Source organism: Rhinolophus sinicus, chromosome X (genome assembly GCF_036562045.2).
Source record: "Rhinolophus sinicus isolate RSC01 chromosome X, ASM3656204v1, whole genome shotgun sequence".
Lineage (NCBI taxonomy): Eukaryota > Metazoa > Chordata > Mammalia > Chiroptera > Rhinolophidae > Rhinolophus > Rhinolophus sinicus.
This window is the reverse complement of record NC_133768.1, coordinates 40,448,996-40,466,530: the sequence shown is the minus strand read 5'-3', so window position 1 is coordinate 40,466,530 and position 17,535 is coordinate 40,448,996. Positions and strand designations below refer to the sequence as shown.

The following is a 17,535-nucleotide window of genomic DNA, read 5'->3' as shown; positions in this document are numbered from 1 at the left end:
GTAAATACTAAATAGCCATGCTAAAGAGTAAATACTAATAGCCATGTGCAGTGAACAGTGAGGATGTGTGTGGGGCAAGGTTGGTGGGGGCGTTGCAATATCCATCGGTAATATACTCACATCAGTTTGTTATTGTGTAAGCTAGCCCATCTGCAAACTCTGAACAGAGACCAAGAAAGCTGAATCCTTGGGATTAGGAGGAGGATGAGAAACTTATGTGTGCAATTCCAGTAGACACAAGGAGTCCACAGATGGCAAAACTCTAAATAGATTGTGAACTCAAATTATTTGGACAAACAAAATTACTTAGAGACACATACGTGGGTTATATTGCTGTGTCTTGGGAGCTCAGAAAATAACCCAGTGTTGGAAACATCCGAACACAAGTCCAACACTGTATCACCGGTCCTGGAAATGGGACCCATTCCCTTCTTTTGCCTTAGATATACGTGATCAAGAAAACAATGACGATGTTTTATGTTGCTTCCCAGTTTATAGACACCCTTTATTTACACAGCCCAACTGTTCAGATATATTGGGAAATTGAGCATGTTGTTCAACGGCCTACTGGAGGGGGTGCCCAGCTGGGATGGAATGTTACTAGGGGTGAGGGAGTAACTGGAGAGGTGTTAAGGTGTTGTTAGGTCACAGGTTAGCGAGCAGCCAGTCTAGCAGTTGTTTTTTAGCCACGTTGCCCACAGCTTCATCCAGTTGTCGTTCCTTAGCAAACTTAATGACCTCTTGAAGGAGGTCTCCTACACTGTACCCCTTCTCTGCTGCCTTAGCTGAAACTTCAGGAAGCTGTGGAGAGAGCAGAAAGAATTTGAGTCATGTTATGCTTTTGGAGAAGAGCTCCAGATGGCTAAAGTAAACTACCCACCAACCCACCTTTCCATGCATGGCTCTAGGGTTAGAGTAAAACCTGCCACAAATCCAGGACTGACTTTTGTTTTTCCTTGACTCTCCTCTAATGACATTGATAAAAATGACAAAGGTACTTTCTTTTGAGCTTCAAAAAACAAACTGGAATCAATTGTGTTCACTTAATACTTTCACCAGGTGCTGGGTCCTTCAATTAGTCTGTGCTGATTGCTAGGTCAAGGTTAGGGGTCGCCATTCCCCAACCTTCCTAAAAATAGTATGAGATTGGAAGTAGGGAAGATCAGCTGGGCTCAGGTACTGGACTGAAAATAATTTGGTTCAGTATTTTATTTCTCTGGAACCCATCAAATGTAGGAATGAAGCTGTGTGTGTCTGAGAGAGAGAGAGAGAGAAAGAGAGAGAGAGAGAGGGAGACAGAGAGACACAGAGAGAGAGAGAGAGAGAGAGGCAGAGAGAGAGGCTGAGAGAGACAGAGACAGACATAGAGAAGTCACATCTCTATGAATATCACTCTTCAAGGGCGGAGGAGCAGGGCCAGGACTAGGGTGTGGCAAGATAGGTGCCTAGGGCAAAAAAATGAAACAAACAAACAAACAAAAAACCTCGGGGCACTTGTAGAACCTGTGAGTTTGGGAAGGAACTCGCTTTTTCTTTTATTCTCTCTCCAGTCCTTGGAGGGTCCTTCAAGCTCAAAATATAAGACTTAAAAATTGCTCTCCAATGTTTACCAAACAGTTTTACCAAAGGATCATGATAAAGCAGAGCTAATTTTACTCTCCTTCTCTTGGCTGAAATGTGCAGGCCTTCAAGTGTCCAGAGCACGACTTAATTAATGGTTTGCCACTTTAGTGTCTTTTTATGAATTGAAAGTAATTCATAAGGCACATGGTGAAGAGCAAACTTGAAAAACAATTGGACCACGCTTCCGCTTTAAGTACAATGCTGCCTCCCTGCCCCTCCCCCTGCCCATTCCAACCCTCTTTCTTCTTGTGCCTGTCATTACTTACCTTCTCCAGTTGTCCATCATCATCTCCCATGAAATAGAGCATAGGCACGTTAAATTGGGAGGCTGCAATCCACTGTAGGACAGCTTGGAGCTGCTTCTGCAACTTACTTGTTGAGCATTGATTACTGACAATGACTTCCAGCCCAGGAGGGTACTGACAGTTCTGTGACATTGCACCATCATGACTGCGTCTGGGGCCAGCAGCCTGGTAATTGGGGTTGTTTGCCAACTCTGCTTCTTCTTCCAAGTCGGGAAGGGCTTCCCCATTGTTGTTATACTCGGCCATGATAAGGCAGAGCTTCATCACAGATTCTACCAGCAGATCGATGAATTGTCGGCTCATTTGCTTCAGCCCACTGCTAAAGTCAACTTCTTGATTCTCATGGCATTGTTCTTCCCCTCTCTTGGACATGGAAGTTGCTTTTTTTGACCTGGGCTCAGAATGTTTGTTCTCACCGTCAGATAGCTCATCACAGTTGAAGGAGTCCCCATTAAGCAGTTTCTGAATCAGTGATAGAACGATGTTTGACATATCTAACTTCTGAGAATCTGCCTGTTGAGTCTCCCTTAGCGAGGTAGATGGCCCAGGAGCTCCATGAGATTCTAGGTGTTTCATTGAAAGTGCCTTGGCACTTTGGCCACACCCACTCTTTTCATATTGGGCACTCTGAGTCATGAAGTTCATGGTAGAAGCGGGATAGTCTTCTTCAAATGCTTCTTTGTCCTTGGTCTGCTGGGTCAGGTGATACTGGATCAACATAAGGGCAGAAGCAATCAAGTCCTTTGCCAATGAGTCTGTGGAAGGGCTGATCTTTTCTCTCTTCTCTTCCTTACTGGTGCATGCTTTGCCAGCGATCTTGCCTTGGTTTCTCTGTGTTTGGTTCCACGTGGTCAGGCTCTCCTTGAGGATGTGTTCACCAACTTTTTCAGCATTACTCAATGACTTGCATTTATCAGGTTTCATTTTGTTTTTGTCCTCTTCTTTCATCTCAGCTTTCATGGTGGAGAATTCGAGACTTTGGTTCTTGCACTTGGGATCATGGGACTCCGCTTTCCAAGATGCGTATGACAGACTGTGTGATTTTCTCTCCCTCTTCTCACCGAGTAGAGCAGTGACCAAGCGCTTCAGCATGGCCTCCATGATATCTGCAGCATTTTGTGTTCCGTGGTTGAACAAATTCCTCTTGACAGCTGAGACAAAGTCAGGGTCAGTCATCAGGACCCCAGTGATATTATGTAGATTACTCAGGCAGGAGTCAATCAAATCGGACACAATTTCCTTGGTGTGTTTTAACAGCACCTTCTTTAGGACCACACAGGCAGGAATTGGTTTTCCAGAGGTGTGCACTTTCAAAGTCCTCATAACAGAAAGCATCATGTCAGATGCTACCTGATTTGCATAAACCATGAGTCCTTTGCTGATAGAATCCGGCAATTCTTTGTTACCTCTTTGGCACATCTGTCTGTCTGCCCTCTTATTCTTGTGGATTAATTCACTATGCAGAAACGTTTTCCGGCCACCTTCCTGGCACTCCTCTTCAGTGCCCTGCATTTCTGCAGAGGTCATTTCCACAGCATCATGGGCCATTTCAGAAGCAATCTTGCTTACAGCATTTCGGGGGCTGTTTTTCCCTTTGTCCGCAGACGGTGGATACTTTAAATGATGAAAGCATTTGCTTCCATCTTCTAATTTCTTGACTTCCTTATGGACCATCTGCATTACCAAAGAAGATAGTTGATTGATTGAGGAGGAAAGGCCATCTATTAAACGTTCTCCCTCAGGGGAGATTTCTGCCCTCTGAGTATTAGGAGATTTTGCCAGAGAGGTGGAAGGACTCTGGTTATTGTTGTTGTTTTGTGGTGCTATCATTTCTAGACGTTGGCGTTGAGGTCCACTGGCCATGTAATCCATGTTCAGTTGATTGGCATAAACACTGCAGCAGTTTCCAGAGGCTAATTTGTGATGTTTGCCCTCTGTTTCTCCTACTTTATATTTACAGGTAGAGGCTGTGGGACTCAGTACATGTTGGAAACCCAGGGCATACCTCTGGAGATCGAGAAGGCAATTGAGAGCACTTAGAGGATCAGAGGGAGTTTGTTTGAAAAGGCATACAGATCCCTCCATCTGAAAAAAGAAGAACAACTAAGAGTTCTTTTCCTTATTTTATTTAGAAGATATAGCTTTCTCAACTGCATAGATTAAGGGTTTGGCCTTTAGAATTTACATGGAAACGTAACACACAATTATATCCATTAATACACATTCAAGCACAAGTGGTAGCCACAAAAGCTCGGAGTATATCCAATTGTACACTTAACTACATGCAAGTGTTATCAATATTATTGTCAATTTCATTTACGTATGTGTGCTTATCTCCATATGTGTCCAAAGAATATGGATGTGTCTGTTATGTATGTGTGTGTATAACAGTATAACAATTCATGAGTGTGAACATCTCAGTAGATGTGAGAATGTCAGCCTGTATTGTTGGTGTGTGAAAATGTGCTAGTGTGTGTCTGTGCGTATGTGTATGTCAGTGCACATATGTGACTAATTGTAAGCACGTGTAATGTGTTAACATGAATAATGATTGTATATGTCTAATGTATAGACCAACATGTCCTTGTTAGTTTGTATATTTTGTACGTGTGTGAATGTAAAAATATGAGTATGTCAGTCTGTCTCTGAATATGTAAATAAGGAAGTGTCAATTTGATTGATCTGCATATATGTTTGTGATATAAATCCAATGGCATGTATCATGTAACTACAAATGCATTTATATATGGTAAAGCATTATTTCATGTATTAACATACCTACTCATTAATATATTAATGTATAATATATCAATAAATGTATGTTAAGATAGGAATATGTGTTAATAGATGATCGTATAATGACTGTGTATGTCAATAAACTGGGTATCAGTTTGTTATATTTATGTGCTATGTCACTGCTTGAGAATGTGTGTCAGTGTTGTACATGTTCTGAGTATTTGCGTGTGTGTGAATACACGAGCAGGGATGTCATTGTATCTGTGTCAATGTGTGTATCGATGCATACAAACGTGTGTTAGTGAATATGTATCACTTTGTTTAAGTTTGTATGTGTGTGCATCAGATGAGGTAGATTTATAAGTGTGTATGTCTATACCCGAATCTCTATGGTCACTGATTTGATCAACACTGGTGTGTGTTAACATGTGTGCATGTTTATACATGGTGTGCATGGATGTGTACATGGATGTTTATGTGTCACATGCGGGCATGTCAGTGCATCGGTTCTATATACCTTTGTATATGAGGGCAAGTCGTTCTTTATGATTATATATATTTATATGTTATCTCAATGCTTGTGTGTATTTGCCAGTATCCCATGTAACCAGGCATGTGTGTGTCATTGTATAAATCATTTTTTGTTACTGTATAGAAATGCACATATTGATGTGTGTGTTGTTTTGTGTAAATGTATGTGTAGATACTGTATATATGACCATGTCTGGGTATGTGTGTATGTATTGTACAAATCTACTAAGTGCTAAGTACCATTGCCCTCTTTATCCTTTCCATTGTTTCATCTCCTGTCTTTCCACTGAACTCCTGGAAATGTGAGGTCATGATAAAGTCAACTTTGTGCAAATGGGTTTAAGTTACAATCAAGGAGAGCTGCCTTGTGTGTAGGAAATATGGGTTACTCTTTTAAAAATAAACATCAGGTGTAATTTATCCCTTTCTTAAGACTCCAAAATGGAGTTGACCCCTGCACTACCACACCCCTCCCATGTGAACCCAAAAATCTTTGAAGAATATTTCAGAATTGGTTTTTGCTTCCATTGGGGCCACTCTCATCACTCCAAAGACGTCTGGGGCCACAAAGGTTGTTTCTGGTTATAGCATGAGCATAGGGACACAGAACAAGAAATATTTGACTCCTTTGGGCTAAAGCCAAATATCCTGTTCCAACACAAGCCACTCCAGGCTTATCGGACGGTGAAGGTGACTTGTCATATGCTCTAATGCCCACCCCAAATCAGGAGCTTAACAAACATAATTTAGAATATTTTCATAAAAACAACAGGATTCTGTATGTGACAGTGGTGTGCAAGTCTAATTGCTTGTAACTTTATGCTACAGAACAGCCTGGGTAATCTCTTAGACAACAGGGTGGGGACCAGGCAACTGCCGTTCTTGGTTATGGTGGATTCTCTCTGCTCCATATCCTTGTTCTTTCTTATTGGACGCTGGGCAATACGGAGCACACAAGTCCATTACAAGGCAACAAAAAACACCGCAAAGGGTCTTGCTTATAAGTCCATGTCTTTGTTAGGATAAAGATAGAAAGATACTCTTTGGAATACGTACCTGAAATCAGGAAAGGGCATTCTGAGCTCCTGTGATTAGTGTTAGGTACCTGGGTGTTGAGCTTACCTTGACTCTGAACTTCAGCCTGTGTTCTCTACAATGTCATACTATGCAAATTTATTGGCCTGTCTGACAATAGTACTCTTACTGTCTCTGAAACAGAGTCCTCAGAATCATCACAGGGCTCTGGGAATTAGAAAAGGCTGACTCAGAGGCTAAGCATACCTTAGAGCGGTCTTGCTTCTCGGTATCCTTGATCAAAATAATTTCTTTTTCTTTCAGCTTCTCCAGGATGACGTTACCTCCTGAACCAGAACCACCAGCATCCTATGGATTGAGAGATGAGAGGCTTATGAATAGTTGCTTTTTGAAACTTCACCAAGCTGGCCCCTCACCCTGCTACCGCTTCAAAGCATGAATGTCATGTCTCTTATTATCTCTTTTCCTTTTGGAGAAGTAGGCTTGTAATGCTAGCCAGTCTTTAAAGAACGAGATATTTTCCTCTGCACAAATTACTACATTCTTCCCTCCAGGAGGTAGTCACAAAGCCATCCGTTTAGGAATCATATTCCATTAGTCTTTGACCTTTTGGTCAGTTTTTTTCACTGTTCTGACAGGCTATCTTCCATGCTTTAATCCTTTCAGGCCTACCAGCAACTTAAGTGGCTTCTAAAATGAGATTTGGTCTCAAGAATGCCAGTAAATTCTCAACCAGGGATCCTGGCCTCACAAGAATAATAGCGATCCACCGGAGTCCCCTCCACCTTTCCCCCCTCTGCCACAGCCTTTCCCTTTCTTTATGCTGTCACTGATAACCCTCTCAGCAGTTTCCCACCCATTCCAACTCTGAGGGGAGCAGAAAATACATACCTCGGAATCTTTCCCTTCCACATTCAGGGTGGACACATCAATAAAACATATCTGCATCAAATTAGGAGGATAAAATTTAGAAAATTCTAGAGAAAAGACTGTAGGGAGATGAGATCTTTCTGGGAGATGAGAATAGCACCTACCGTATAGGGTTCTTGTGAGGATTCATTGAGATAGTGCGTGTAAAGCTTTTAGTATAGTACCTGGACACAGTGAGTACGCAATAAGTCTTATTAGGCAGACAGAATCTTAGCATTACTGTGTTTCCTGGATGACAATACCTACCTGTCAGAGAGACCCAGAATACAATATCCGCATTTATTGAGAAAACTGAGAAGAGAGGTGACTTGCCCATCTGACACAAACTCAAAGGTGGAGCTGTATTAGAACTCGATTCCCCTGGCTCCCAGTTTAGAGCACTTTCTGCTACACTAGTGTGCCCCAAATGTGGTATATTTTCTATTGATGATGCTATAGAAACTTTAACTGGTAGCTGGAAAACCATTACTGTGTTTAATAGGTGCATTTTTAAATTGCTTTCTGTGAAAAATTCATACTAGAACATCAAACCTGTGATATTATGAGTAATGTTGTTTAAGGTGATGGTAATTTTTAAATGTAAGACAATTTGAAAATCACTGCTGAAACACAAATTAAATAAATAACAATATGAGTGGTACTTGAACGTGATTTAAAACATATGAATTGTATGCAAATCTCTGGAAATTTGGGAAACAGGAAGTATTTTGCCCTCCTGGGGGAGTCCCACTTCAGCGCAACTAACCGATAGTAGGTGATGTCATTACGATGTCCGAGGTTAGGTAATAGAGGCTGGTAACTAGGCAACCACCACTCCTCCCTCCCCTGAGGCTCCGCCCACCTTGTCCCCCTCCCCAGCTACTTGACATCACTCCTCCTCCTGCCCCTCTCTTGATTTGTCCCTGAGTGACACATCAACATGCTGGTCCCTCACAGAGTGTATTGATCTTTGTTGCTTGGAGAAATGACACTATCACCCTCCATTAGTCTATCCCGGGTTCCAGGATATCTGTATTCATACGCCAATCCTTTCTACCCCGTAGTAGGAGTCATTTTGCATCTTACCACTTTACGGTCCTGTTCTTTCTGTTCTTTCGGGCTATAGAGATCCACCTTGCACACGTCTGTGTGGCTGTGTAACCAGTCAATATTTTCAGACATCTGGAAAGAGAAAGTAATCTGAATAGCTGGTTTCTATGGATTTTAGAAACTGGCTCTGTTGGGGTAAGAATCTCTGGAGGGCTTCCTGAAAGCCATCTGTGTGTTTCACACAGGTGTAGACTAGGTGGGGTGAGCAATGAGGAAAGGACGCTCTGAAAAGCTCGAACTTGATGATCAGGATCATTATCTTTTAGCATCGTCTGTAGTTTCCTTTAATTTAGACTCCCCACGCCAAGTGTGGGACCATGGGACTATCGTATTGACTTGGGAGAATACCAATCAGGAAAAACGGCATGCTGAGAAGCAAATTTAAAAGGAGGTCTAGAGACTGTCGAAATGAAATGCGGTGATTTACTTCCACCCAACCCCATTAACTAAATCTTACCTAGCTCCACTTTCTTTACCCGCTCTCGGGTACCTTCAAAGAATCGAGCTCACCTCACCCCCTTTTACTGAATTTTGGCTAACCCCAGTTCAACCAGTCTTTCTCGTTATATTAAACGAAGTGAAATTAAGCAAATAGCTGTAACCGTTATCACATAGGACCACTGGAAAAACACTAAAGTCAATACCAGTAGAGTGAATAAATAGCCCTCAAAGAACAGTAAAAAAAAAAAAAGAAATTGATAAAATCATTACCTTAATCACGAAGTTAGAGTTGACTTTTGGCTGAAAATGTGCCACCAAGAAGGGAGATGTGCCCCTTTAGATGGATTTGGGCAGTGCCAAGTTCTTGGGCACCCGCAGCTGGCTTCCACCCCCGTCAGCAGCTGGGCAGAGACTGAGGGGCCAAGGCTTTTCCCTGCTGCTTATGACCCTGGGGTATGACATCAGAGTTAGTTGGGTCACAATCCCCGAAACTATAGCAACCGCAGCAAAGGTGTGGCAGGCTGGCAAACTCAGTAACCCCTCACATCAAAAGCACATCAGGCTGTCTGCTGTGTAACAACCTTTTTTCTATTCTTTTTAGTAGGGTACACATATTTCTTTCACATTTTGTCCAGCTAACAACCCCTTGAAACTTCCAAAACTATCTAATCATATTAGTTACCAGTCTGGTAGAGGTCTGTATTTTTCACATACGGAATTGCCACCAGCCTTTGCGAACACAACAGTATTAATTTATTGTTCAGGTTCAGGTGTACAGTGCCATGATCAGGCATCTACATCTTCCCTGAAGTGGTCTCCCTAATGAGACTACTGTCCATCGGATATCCTACCAAATCTTTACAACATTATTGATTACATTCCCAAAATTAACAATAATGAATGTCAAATATATATATATATATATATATATATATATATATATATATATATATACACACACACACACACACACATATGTATATACTTACAAGAAGCGGAGTGCAGCATTAGGAATAGAGACACTGGAAATATATTGCCTGTTTGCGATGTCAGAGGGTTAGTGGATGGGGGGGAGGAGGGTTGACACAGTGTGAGGGATATAAATGATAAACGTCTAAGTATTAATTTGTTTTGTGCACCTAAACCTTAAAAAAAACCCACAGCATTAATTTTCACACCTTAGCTTATTTCTCTTTTGGTTTCCCACTAGAGATTCAGAGTTATGTTGCAAGACACCTTTGGATTTATGTGGAAACAAACAAACGTTAATCAAAGTCCTTTCTGGATGTCCTGAATAAAACAAATTGAATAGAAAGTTAGAGGCTGTCTTACCAGCCTCTGTGAGTTTACCTCACTATCAAGGCACCCTCCTAGTTAGTTCAAACGAAGTCAGAAGATGCCCCTACCTTTGTAGTATCAGAGTACGCTATTTCGTAGGACCTTGGAATGATTTTTTCTTGTGAGTTTGGATGCTGTGATGACCCTTCCAGTCTGACCGAAGATGTTGCTTCTTAACTCTCCATACTCTCCTAAAGCTTTGACCCCTAGCTGGTACCTGAACTTTTTTTTTTTTTTAACTGGTTATAATTTTTGTTATAATCTTACAGTTGTTGGATAGGTTTAATATCAACATTTTTTTATTAGTTTCAGGTGCACAAGACAAAGTAATACTTACACGTTTGTCATTTATAGCCCTCACACTGTGTGAACCCCCTCCCCCATCCACTATCCCTCTGACATCGCACAGAGCCATTTCCACTGTCTCCCAAATGGGACACGTGTCCATCTGATACCCTACAAAATCTTTACAACATTATTGATTACATTCCCAAAATTAATTTTCAAAACCCCGTGGCCATCTTGTGGTTACCGACTGTTCTCTAATCCCCTCATCTTCCTCGTTATCCCCACCCCCCCCTCAAATCTAGCAACCCTCAGTTTTTCCTCTGTCTCCAAAACTGTTTCTGATTAGTTCATTCACTTATTATTTTCTTTAGATTGTGCATATAAGTGAGATCATATGGTATTTGTCTTTCTCTGTCTGACATTTCACTTAGCATAATGTTCTCTAGGTCCATCCATGTTGTTGCAAATGGTAAGATTTCTTTCTTCTTTATGGCTGCGTAATGGTACCCAAACTTTTTACTTTATGACATTGCTGTTTCTATAGGCAGCAGTGACAGCAGGATTCTGGGCAACAGGATTCTAGGTTTCTAAGTGGTCCAGCAAGCTCTAAAACAAGGATCAGGGTCAGCCTTTCAGGGACTCCTCAAAGCATAAAAGAACTTGAGCCCCTCCTTACTATTTTCCTTTATAGCCAGTGCTGCATTGCTGGCTACAGTATTCCATTGAAGATTAGCCATTACGCAGATGTCATGAAAATGGTGGCATGAGGTGAGCCTCTGTAAAGCTTCCCTGGAATTTACAGTGAATCGAACAACAATAATTCCACAAAGGATTCCCTGTACAGCAGACAGGCATGACGAACAGGCCCACTACCGAAGTCACCTATAGGTGACGAATCGCATGAGCGGGGGAGGAGGAAAAGGAGAAGTGTGGAGACGGAGCCATGCAGGACGCAGACCTAGCTCAGTGCTCCGAGCTCACAGCATCCCGGAACTACCGCAGCTGTGGGAGAGGGAAGAACTCGGACTCCTAGGGCTCCACTTCCCACAGGGCTGAGGGGGCAGCATATAACACGGCTGAACCCAACGCTCACGGCAGAGACCTCAGAGAAAAGACTGAGGGAAGAAGGCTGAAAATGGTGGTTTAAGCCCTCACTGCCGAGCAGAGACGGGAAGCCTTAGGCACTGAGACTAGCCGCCCCTGCTCTACCCTCCCAGAGCTTGCCCCGCCCCCACCTTCCCAGTGATACAAAAAGAACAGTAGCAGTGTAAGATCAAAAGAATAGAATATTTGCTGTTCTGAGATCTGTGGACCGCAGACACAAATTCTCAACCCAACTAGTTCCAGCGAAGGGGAGGGAGCTGTGGAAGCAGGACCGGCTGTGGTGGTGGTCGCCACCATTGCTCTGGGCCACCTCTCACAACTCACCCCGCCCCTGACCCCACCTATCTGGGCGGATCCCTGCAGGAGTCAACAGAATTGCTGAAACACTCAGGCTCTGAATCTGGAGCTGGAGAGCTTTGGAACATCTAAAGCTCTCCACATACCCACTGGGACACTGCGCCCTGTGACCTAGACGAACTATTAACAGAGGAGAAGCCCTTCTCCCAGGGAATCCCCCAATTTGCGAGAAGCTGGAATAGTGCAGTGAAAACAGCACTACCGTGTGGGAGAAGAAAAATAGGCTGCAGTCGGAGAAAAACTAAAACATTATACCAACAACTACTGGAAAAAAAAAGAAAGACCTCTTCCTATCTACCTGTTGCAAAGCCACTCCTGTAGATGTCTAGGAAGAGAAATAGTAAATCAGTAATTGCCATGAATAACCAAGGCAAAAAGATAGCTCAGAAAGAAAGTGAAAAGTCTCCAGAAAAGGAACTTAAAGATACAGAAATATGTGACTTAAATGACAGAGAATTCAAGATTGCAGTTCTGAAAAAACTCAACGAGATGCAAGAAAACACAGATAGGCAGTTAAACGAACTCAGAAACACAATCAAAGAACAGCATGAGCATTTTACGAAAGAGATTGAAATTTTGAAAAAGAACCAAATAGAATTTCTGGAGATTAAGAACTCAATAGAAGAAATTAAGAAGGAAATAACCAGCTTAGGTAGTAGAGTTGACCAGATGGAGGAAAGAATCAGTGACATCGAAGATAGAAACCTGGAAATGACACAGATGGAAGAAGAAAGAGACTTGAGACTTAAAAGAAATGAAAGAACTCTACAAGAACTTTCTGACTCCATCAGAAAGAGCAATATAAGAATAATGGGCATACCAGAAGGAGAAGAAAGAGAGAAGGGAACAGAGAATATATTCAAACAAATTGTCGATGAGAACTTCCCAAACTTGTGGACAGAACTGGACCCTCGAATCCAAGAAGCAAATAGAACACCTAGTTACCTCAATCCCAACAGGCCTTCTCCAAGGCACATTGTATTGAAGCTGTCTAAAATCAACGACAAAGAAAAGAATCCTCAAGGCAGCCAGGGAAAAGAAGACGGTAACTTACAAAGGAAAGCCCATTAGATTATCATCAGATTTTTCAGCAGAAACTCTACAAGCCAGGAGGGAGTGGAACCAAATATTCAAACTATTGAAAGAGAGAAATTATGAGCCAAGAATAATATATCCAGCAAAGATATCCTTTAGATATGAAGGAGGAATAAAGACCTTTCCAGACATACAGAAGCTGAGGGAATTTTCTAATACATGACCTGCACTACAAGAAATACTAAAGGAGGCTATTCGACCACCATCAACAGGGACAATTTGTGGCAACCAAAACTCAAAAGGGGGAGAGTAAAGGCCTGAACCGGAATATGGGAATGGAGAAAGTAAGCGTGCTGAAGAAAATGGAATACTCTAAATATCAAACTTTCTTTTACATAAACTTAAGGGTAACCACTCAAAAAAATCCAGAACTGAAATATATACTGTAATAAAAGAAGAAACAGAGGGAAACATCATAGAATACCACCACACAGAAATAATAGACAACAACAAAAAGGCAAAGAAACAATGGAGACACAGCCTTACCAGAAAACTAAAGATAGAATGACAGGAAATCCTCACATATCAATAATCACCCTAAATGTAAATGGACTGAACTCACCAATAAAAAGGCACAGAGTAGCAGATTGGATCAAAAACTAAACCCAACCATATGCTGTCTCCAAGAGACACATCTCAGCTACAAGGACAAGCATAGACTCAAAGTGAAAGGGTTGAAATTGACACTCCATGCAAATGGTACCCAGAGAAAATCAGGTGTAGCCATAATGATATCAGATGAAACAGACTTCAAGGTGAAAAAGATAACAAGAGACAAAGATGGACATTTCATAATGGTGAAGGGTACTGTACAACAAGAAGACATAACAGTCATCAATATTTATGCCCCCAATCAGGGAGCACCGAAATATACCAAGCAACTACTAACAGAACTAAAGGGAGAAATTGACCAAAACACAATTATACTAGGGGACTTAAATACATCATTGACAGCTATGGATAGATCATCCAAACAGAAAATAAATAACGAAATAGTAGCCCTAAATGACACATTAGATGAAATGGACATAATTGACATTTATAGAGCACTTCATCCTAAAACATCAGACTATACATTCTTTTCTAGTGTACACGGAACATTCTCAAGGATAGACCATATATTGGGACATAAAATCAGTCTCAACAAATTTAAGAAGATTGAAATCATACCAAGCATATTCTCTGATCACAAGGCTTTGAAATTGGATAGCAACTAAAAAGAAAGCTGGAAAAAACACAAATACATGGAGATTAAACAACATACTTTTAAAGAAGGACTGGGTCAAAGAAGAAGTTAGAGGAGACATCAAAAGATATGTAGAAACAAATGACAATGAAAATACATCCTACCAAAATATTTGGATGCAGCGAAAGCAGTTTTAAGAGGGAAATTTATCTCATTACAGGCCTATCTCAAGAAACAAGAAAACTCCCAAATAAATAACCTCATGTTACACCTTAAAGAACTAGAAAAAGAAGAACAAGTGAAACCCAAGGTCAGCAGAAGAAAGGAAATAACAAAAATTAGAGCAGAACTAAATGAAATAGAGAACAAAAAGACAATAGAAAAAATTAATGTGACAAAGAGCTGGTTCTTTGAAAAGATTAACAAAATTGACAAACCCTTGGCTAGACTCACTAAGACAAAGAGAAGACACTGATTAACAAAATCAGAAATGAAAAACGGGAAGTTATCACGGACACCACAGAAATACAAAGGATCATCCAAGAATACTATGAAGGTCTATATGCCACCAAATTCAACAACCTAGAAGAAATGGACAAGTTCTTAGAAACATATAGCCTTCCTAGGCTGAACCATGAAGAACTTGAAAATCTAAACAGACCGATCACCAGTAAGGAAATTCAATCAGTCATCCAAAACCTTCCCAAAAGCAAAAGTCCGGGACCAGATGGCTTCACTAGTGAATTCTACCAAACCTTCAAAGAGGATCTAATACCACTCCTGCTCAAACTCTTCCAAAAAATTGAAGAAGAGACAGTACTCCCTAACTCATTTTATGAGGCCAACATTACCCTGATACCAAAACCTGGTAAGGATAACACAAAAAAAGAAAACTACAGACCAATATCTCTGATGAATACAGATGCAAAAATCCTAAATAAAATTCTAGCAAATCGAATACAACAATGCATTAAAAGGATTATTCATCACGACCAAGTGGGGTTCATCCTCGGGGCACAAGGATGGTTCAACATCGCAAATCCATCAATGTGATACATCACATAAACAAAATAAAGGACAAAAATCATATGATTATATCAATTGATGCAGAAAAAGCATTTGACAAGATACAACATCCATTTATGATTAAAACACTTAATAAAATGGGTATAGAAGGAAAGTACCTTAACATAATAAAGGCCATATATGACAAGCCCTCTGCTAGTCTCATAATTAATGTGAAAAAGTGAAGCCCTTTGCTCTATGTTCAGGAACACGACAGGGCTTTCCCCTATCACCTCTGCTTTTCAACATAGTGTTGGAAGTCTTTGCCAGAGCAACTAGGAAAGAGAAAGGAATAAAAGGCATCCAAATGGGAATGAAGAAGTCAAATTGTCACTCTTTGCAGATGACTTGATGCTGTATATAGAAAACCCTAAAGACTCCACCAAAAAGCTATCAGAAACAATCAACGAATACAGTAAAGTTGCTGGCTACAAAATCAATGTATAAAAGTCCATTGCTTTCCTATATACTAACAATGAAATCTCAGAAAAAGAAATACAAAAAACAATTCCTTTTGCAATTGCAGCAAAAAGAATAAAATACCTAGGAATAAACTTAACCAAGGATGTGAAAGACCTATATGCTGAAAACTATAAGACATTTTTGAAAGAAATTGAAGAAGACACAAAGAAATGGAAAGACATTCCGTGCTCATGGATTGGAAGAATCAACATAGTTAAAATGGCCATATTACCCAAAGCAATATACAGATTCAATGCAATCCCCATCAAAATCCCAATGGCATATTTTAAGGAAATAGAACAAAAAATCATCAGATTTGTTTGGAACCACAAAAGACCCCGAATAGCCAAAGCAATCTTAAGGAAAAAGAACAATAATGGAGGTATCACACCTCCTGACTTCGGCTTGTACTACAGGGCTACAATAATCAAAACAGCATGGTATTGGCAGAAAAACAGACACATATACCAATGGAATAGAATTGAGAACCCCGAAATAAAACCACATAAATATGGACAGATAATTTTTGACAAAGAAGCAAAAACATACAATGGAGGAAAGACAGCCTCTTCAATAAATGGTGCTGGGAGAATTGGATAGCCACGTGCAAAAGAATGAAACTGGACTGCTATTTGTCACCATGTACCAAAATTAATTCAAAATGGATCAAAGACTTAAGCATAAGACCTGACACAATAAACTGCATAGAAGAAAACATAGGTACTAAACTTATGGACCTTGGGTTCAAAGAGCATTTTATGAATTTGACTCCAAAGGCAATGGAAGTAAAAGCTAAAATAAACGAATGGGACTATATGAAACTTAAAAGCTTCTGCACAGCAAAAGAAACCATTGACAAAATAAAGAGGCCACCAACTGAATGGGAGAAGATTTTTGCAAACAGTGCCTCCGATAAGGGCTAATATCCAGAATATACAAGGAACTCATGCAACTCAACAACAAAAAACAAACAACCCAATTGAAAAATGGGCAGAGGACTTGAAGAGACATTTCTCCAAAGAGGACATACAAATGGCAAATAGACATATGAAAAAATGCTCAACATCACTAATCATCAGAGAAATGCAAATCAAAACCACAATGAGATATCACCTCACCCCAGTCAGAATGGCTATCATCAACAAGACAAATAGTAACAAGTGTTGGAGAGGCTGTGGAGAAAAAGGAACCCTCATACACTGTTGGTGGGAATGCAGACTGGTGCAGCCGTTATGGAAGGCAGTGTGGAGGTTCCTCAAAAAATTACGAATAGAATTGCCATATGACCCAGCAATCCCTCTCCTGGGTATCTACCCAAAAAATCTGAAAACATTTATCCATAAAGACACGTGTGCTCCAATGTTCATTGCAGCTTTGTTTACGGTGGCCAAGACATGGAAACAACCAAAATGTCCTTCGATAGATGAATGGATAAAGAAGTTGTGGTATATATACACAATGGAATACTATTTGGAGGTAAGAAAACATGATATAGGAACATTTGTGACAACATGGATGGATCTTGAGAGTGTAATGCTGAGCGAAATAAGTCAGACAGAAAAAGCAGAGAACCATGTGATTTCACTGATATGTGGTATATAAACCAAAAACAACAAAAGAACAAGACAAACAAATGAGAAACAGAAACTCATAGACACAGACAATAGTTTAGTGGTTACCAGAGGGTAAGGGGGTGGGGGGTGGGAGATGAGGGTAAGTGGGATCAAATATATGGTGATGGAAGGAGAACTGACTCTGGGTGGTGAATACACAATGGGATTTATAGATGATGCAATACTGAATTGTACACCTGAAATCTGTGTAATTTTGCTAACAATTGTCACCCCAATAAATTTAAAAATAAATTAAAAAACAAAAAACAAAACGAAAGCACCTCTATCTCTCCTAGCCCAGAAGGGTGAAACTGTGATCTGGGCCTGGGAAATGTCT

General features: G+C 40.7%; 1 protein-coding gene across 1 annotated transcript; it reads right to left on the bottom strand.

Annotated features, from left to right (window-relative positions):
• Nucleotides 1-645: 645 nt before the first annotated feature.
• Nucleotides 646-10,114, bottom strand: AKAP4 (A-kinase anchoring protein 4). Its single transcript, XM_074323599.1, has 6 exons — nucleotides 10,097-10,114; nucleotides 8,226-8,321; nucleotides 7,122-7,172; nucleotides 6,477-6,578; nucleotides 1,890-4,013; nucleotides 646-801 (listed from the first exon to the last, which is right to left on the bottom strand). Exons 2-6 carry the CDS (start codon nucleotides 8,319-8,321, stop codon nucleotides 646-648), a joined length of 2,529 nt encoding a protein of 842 aa, XP_074179700.1. The 5' UTR covers nucleotides 10,097-10,114.
• Between the last annotated feature and the right edge of the window lie 7,421 nt (nucleotides 10,115-17,535).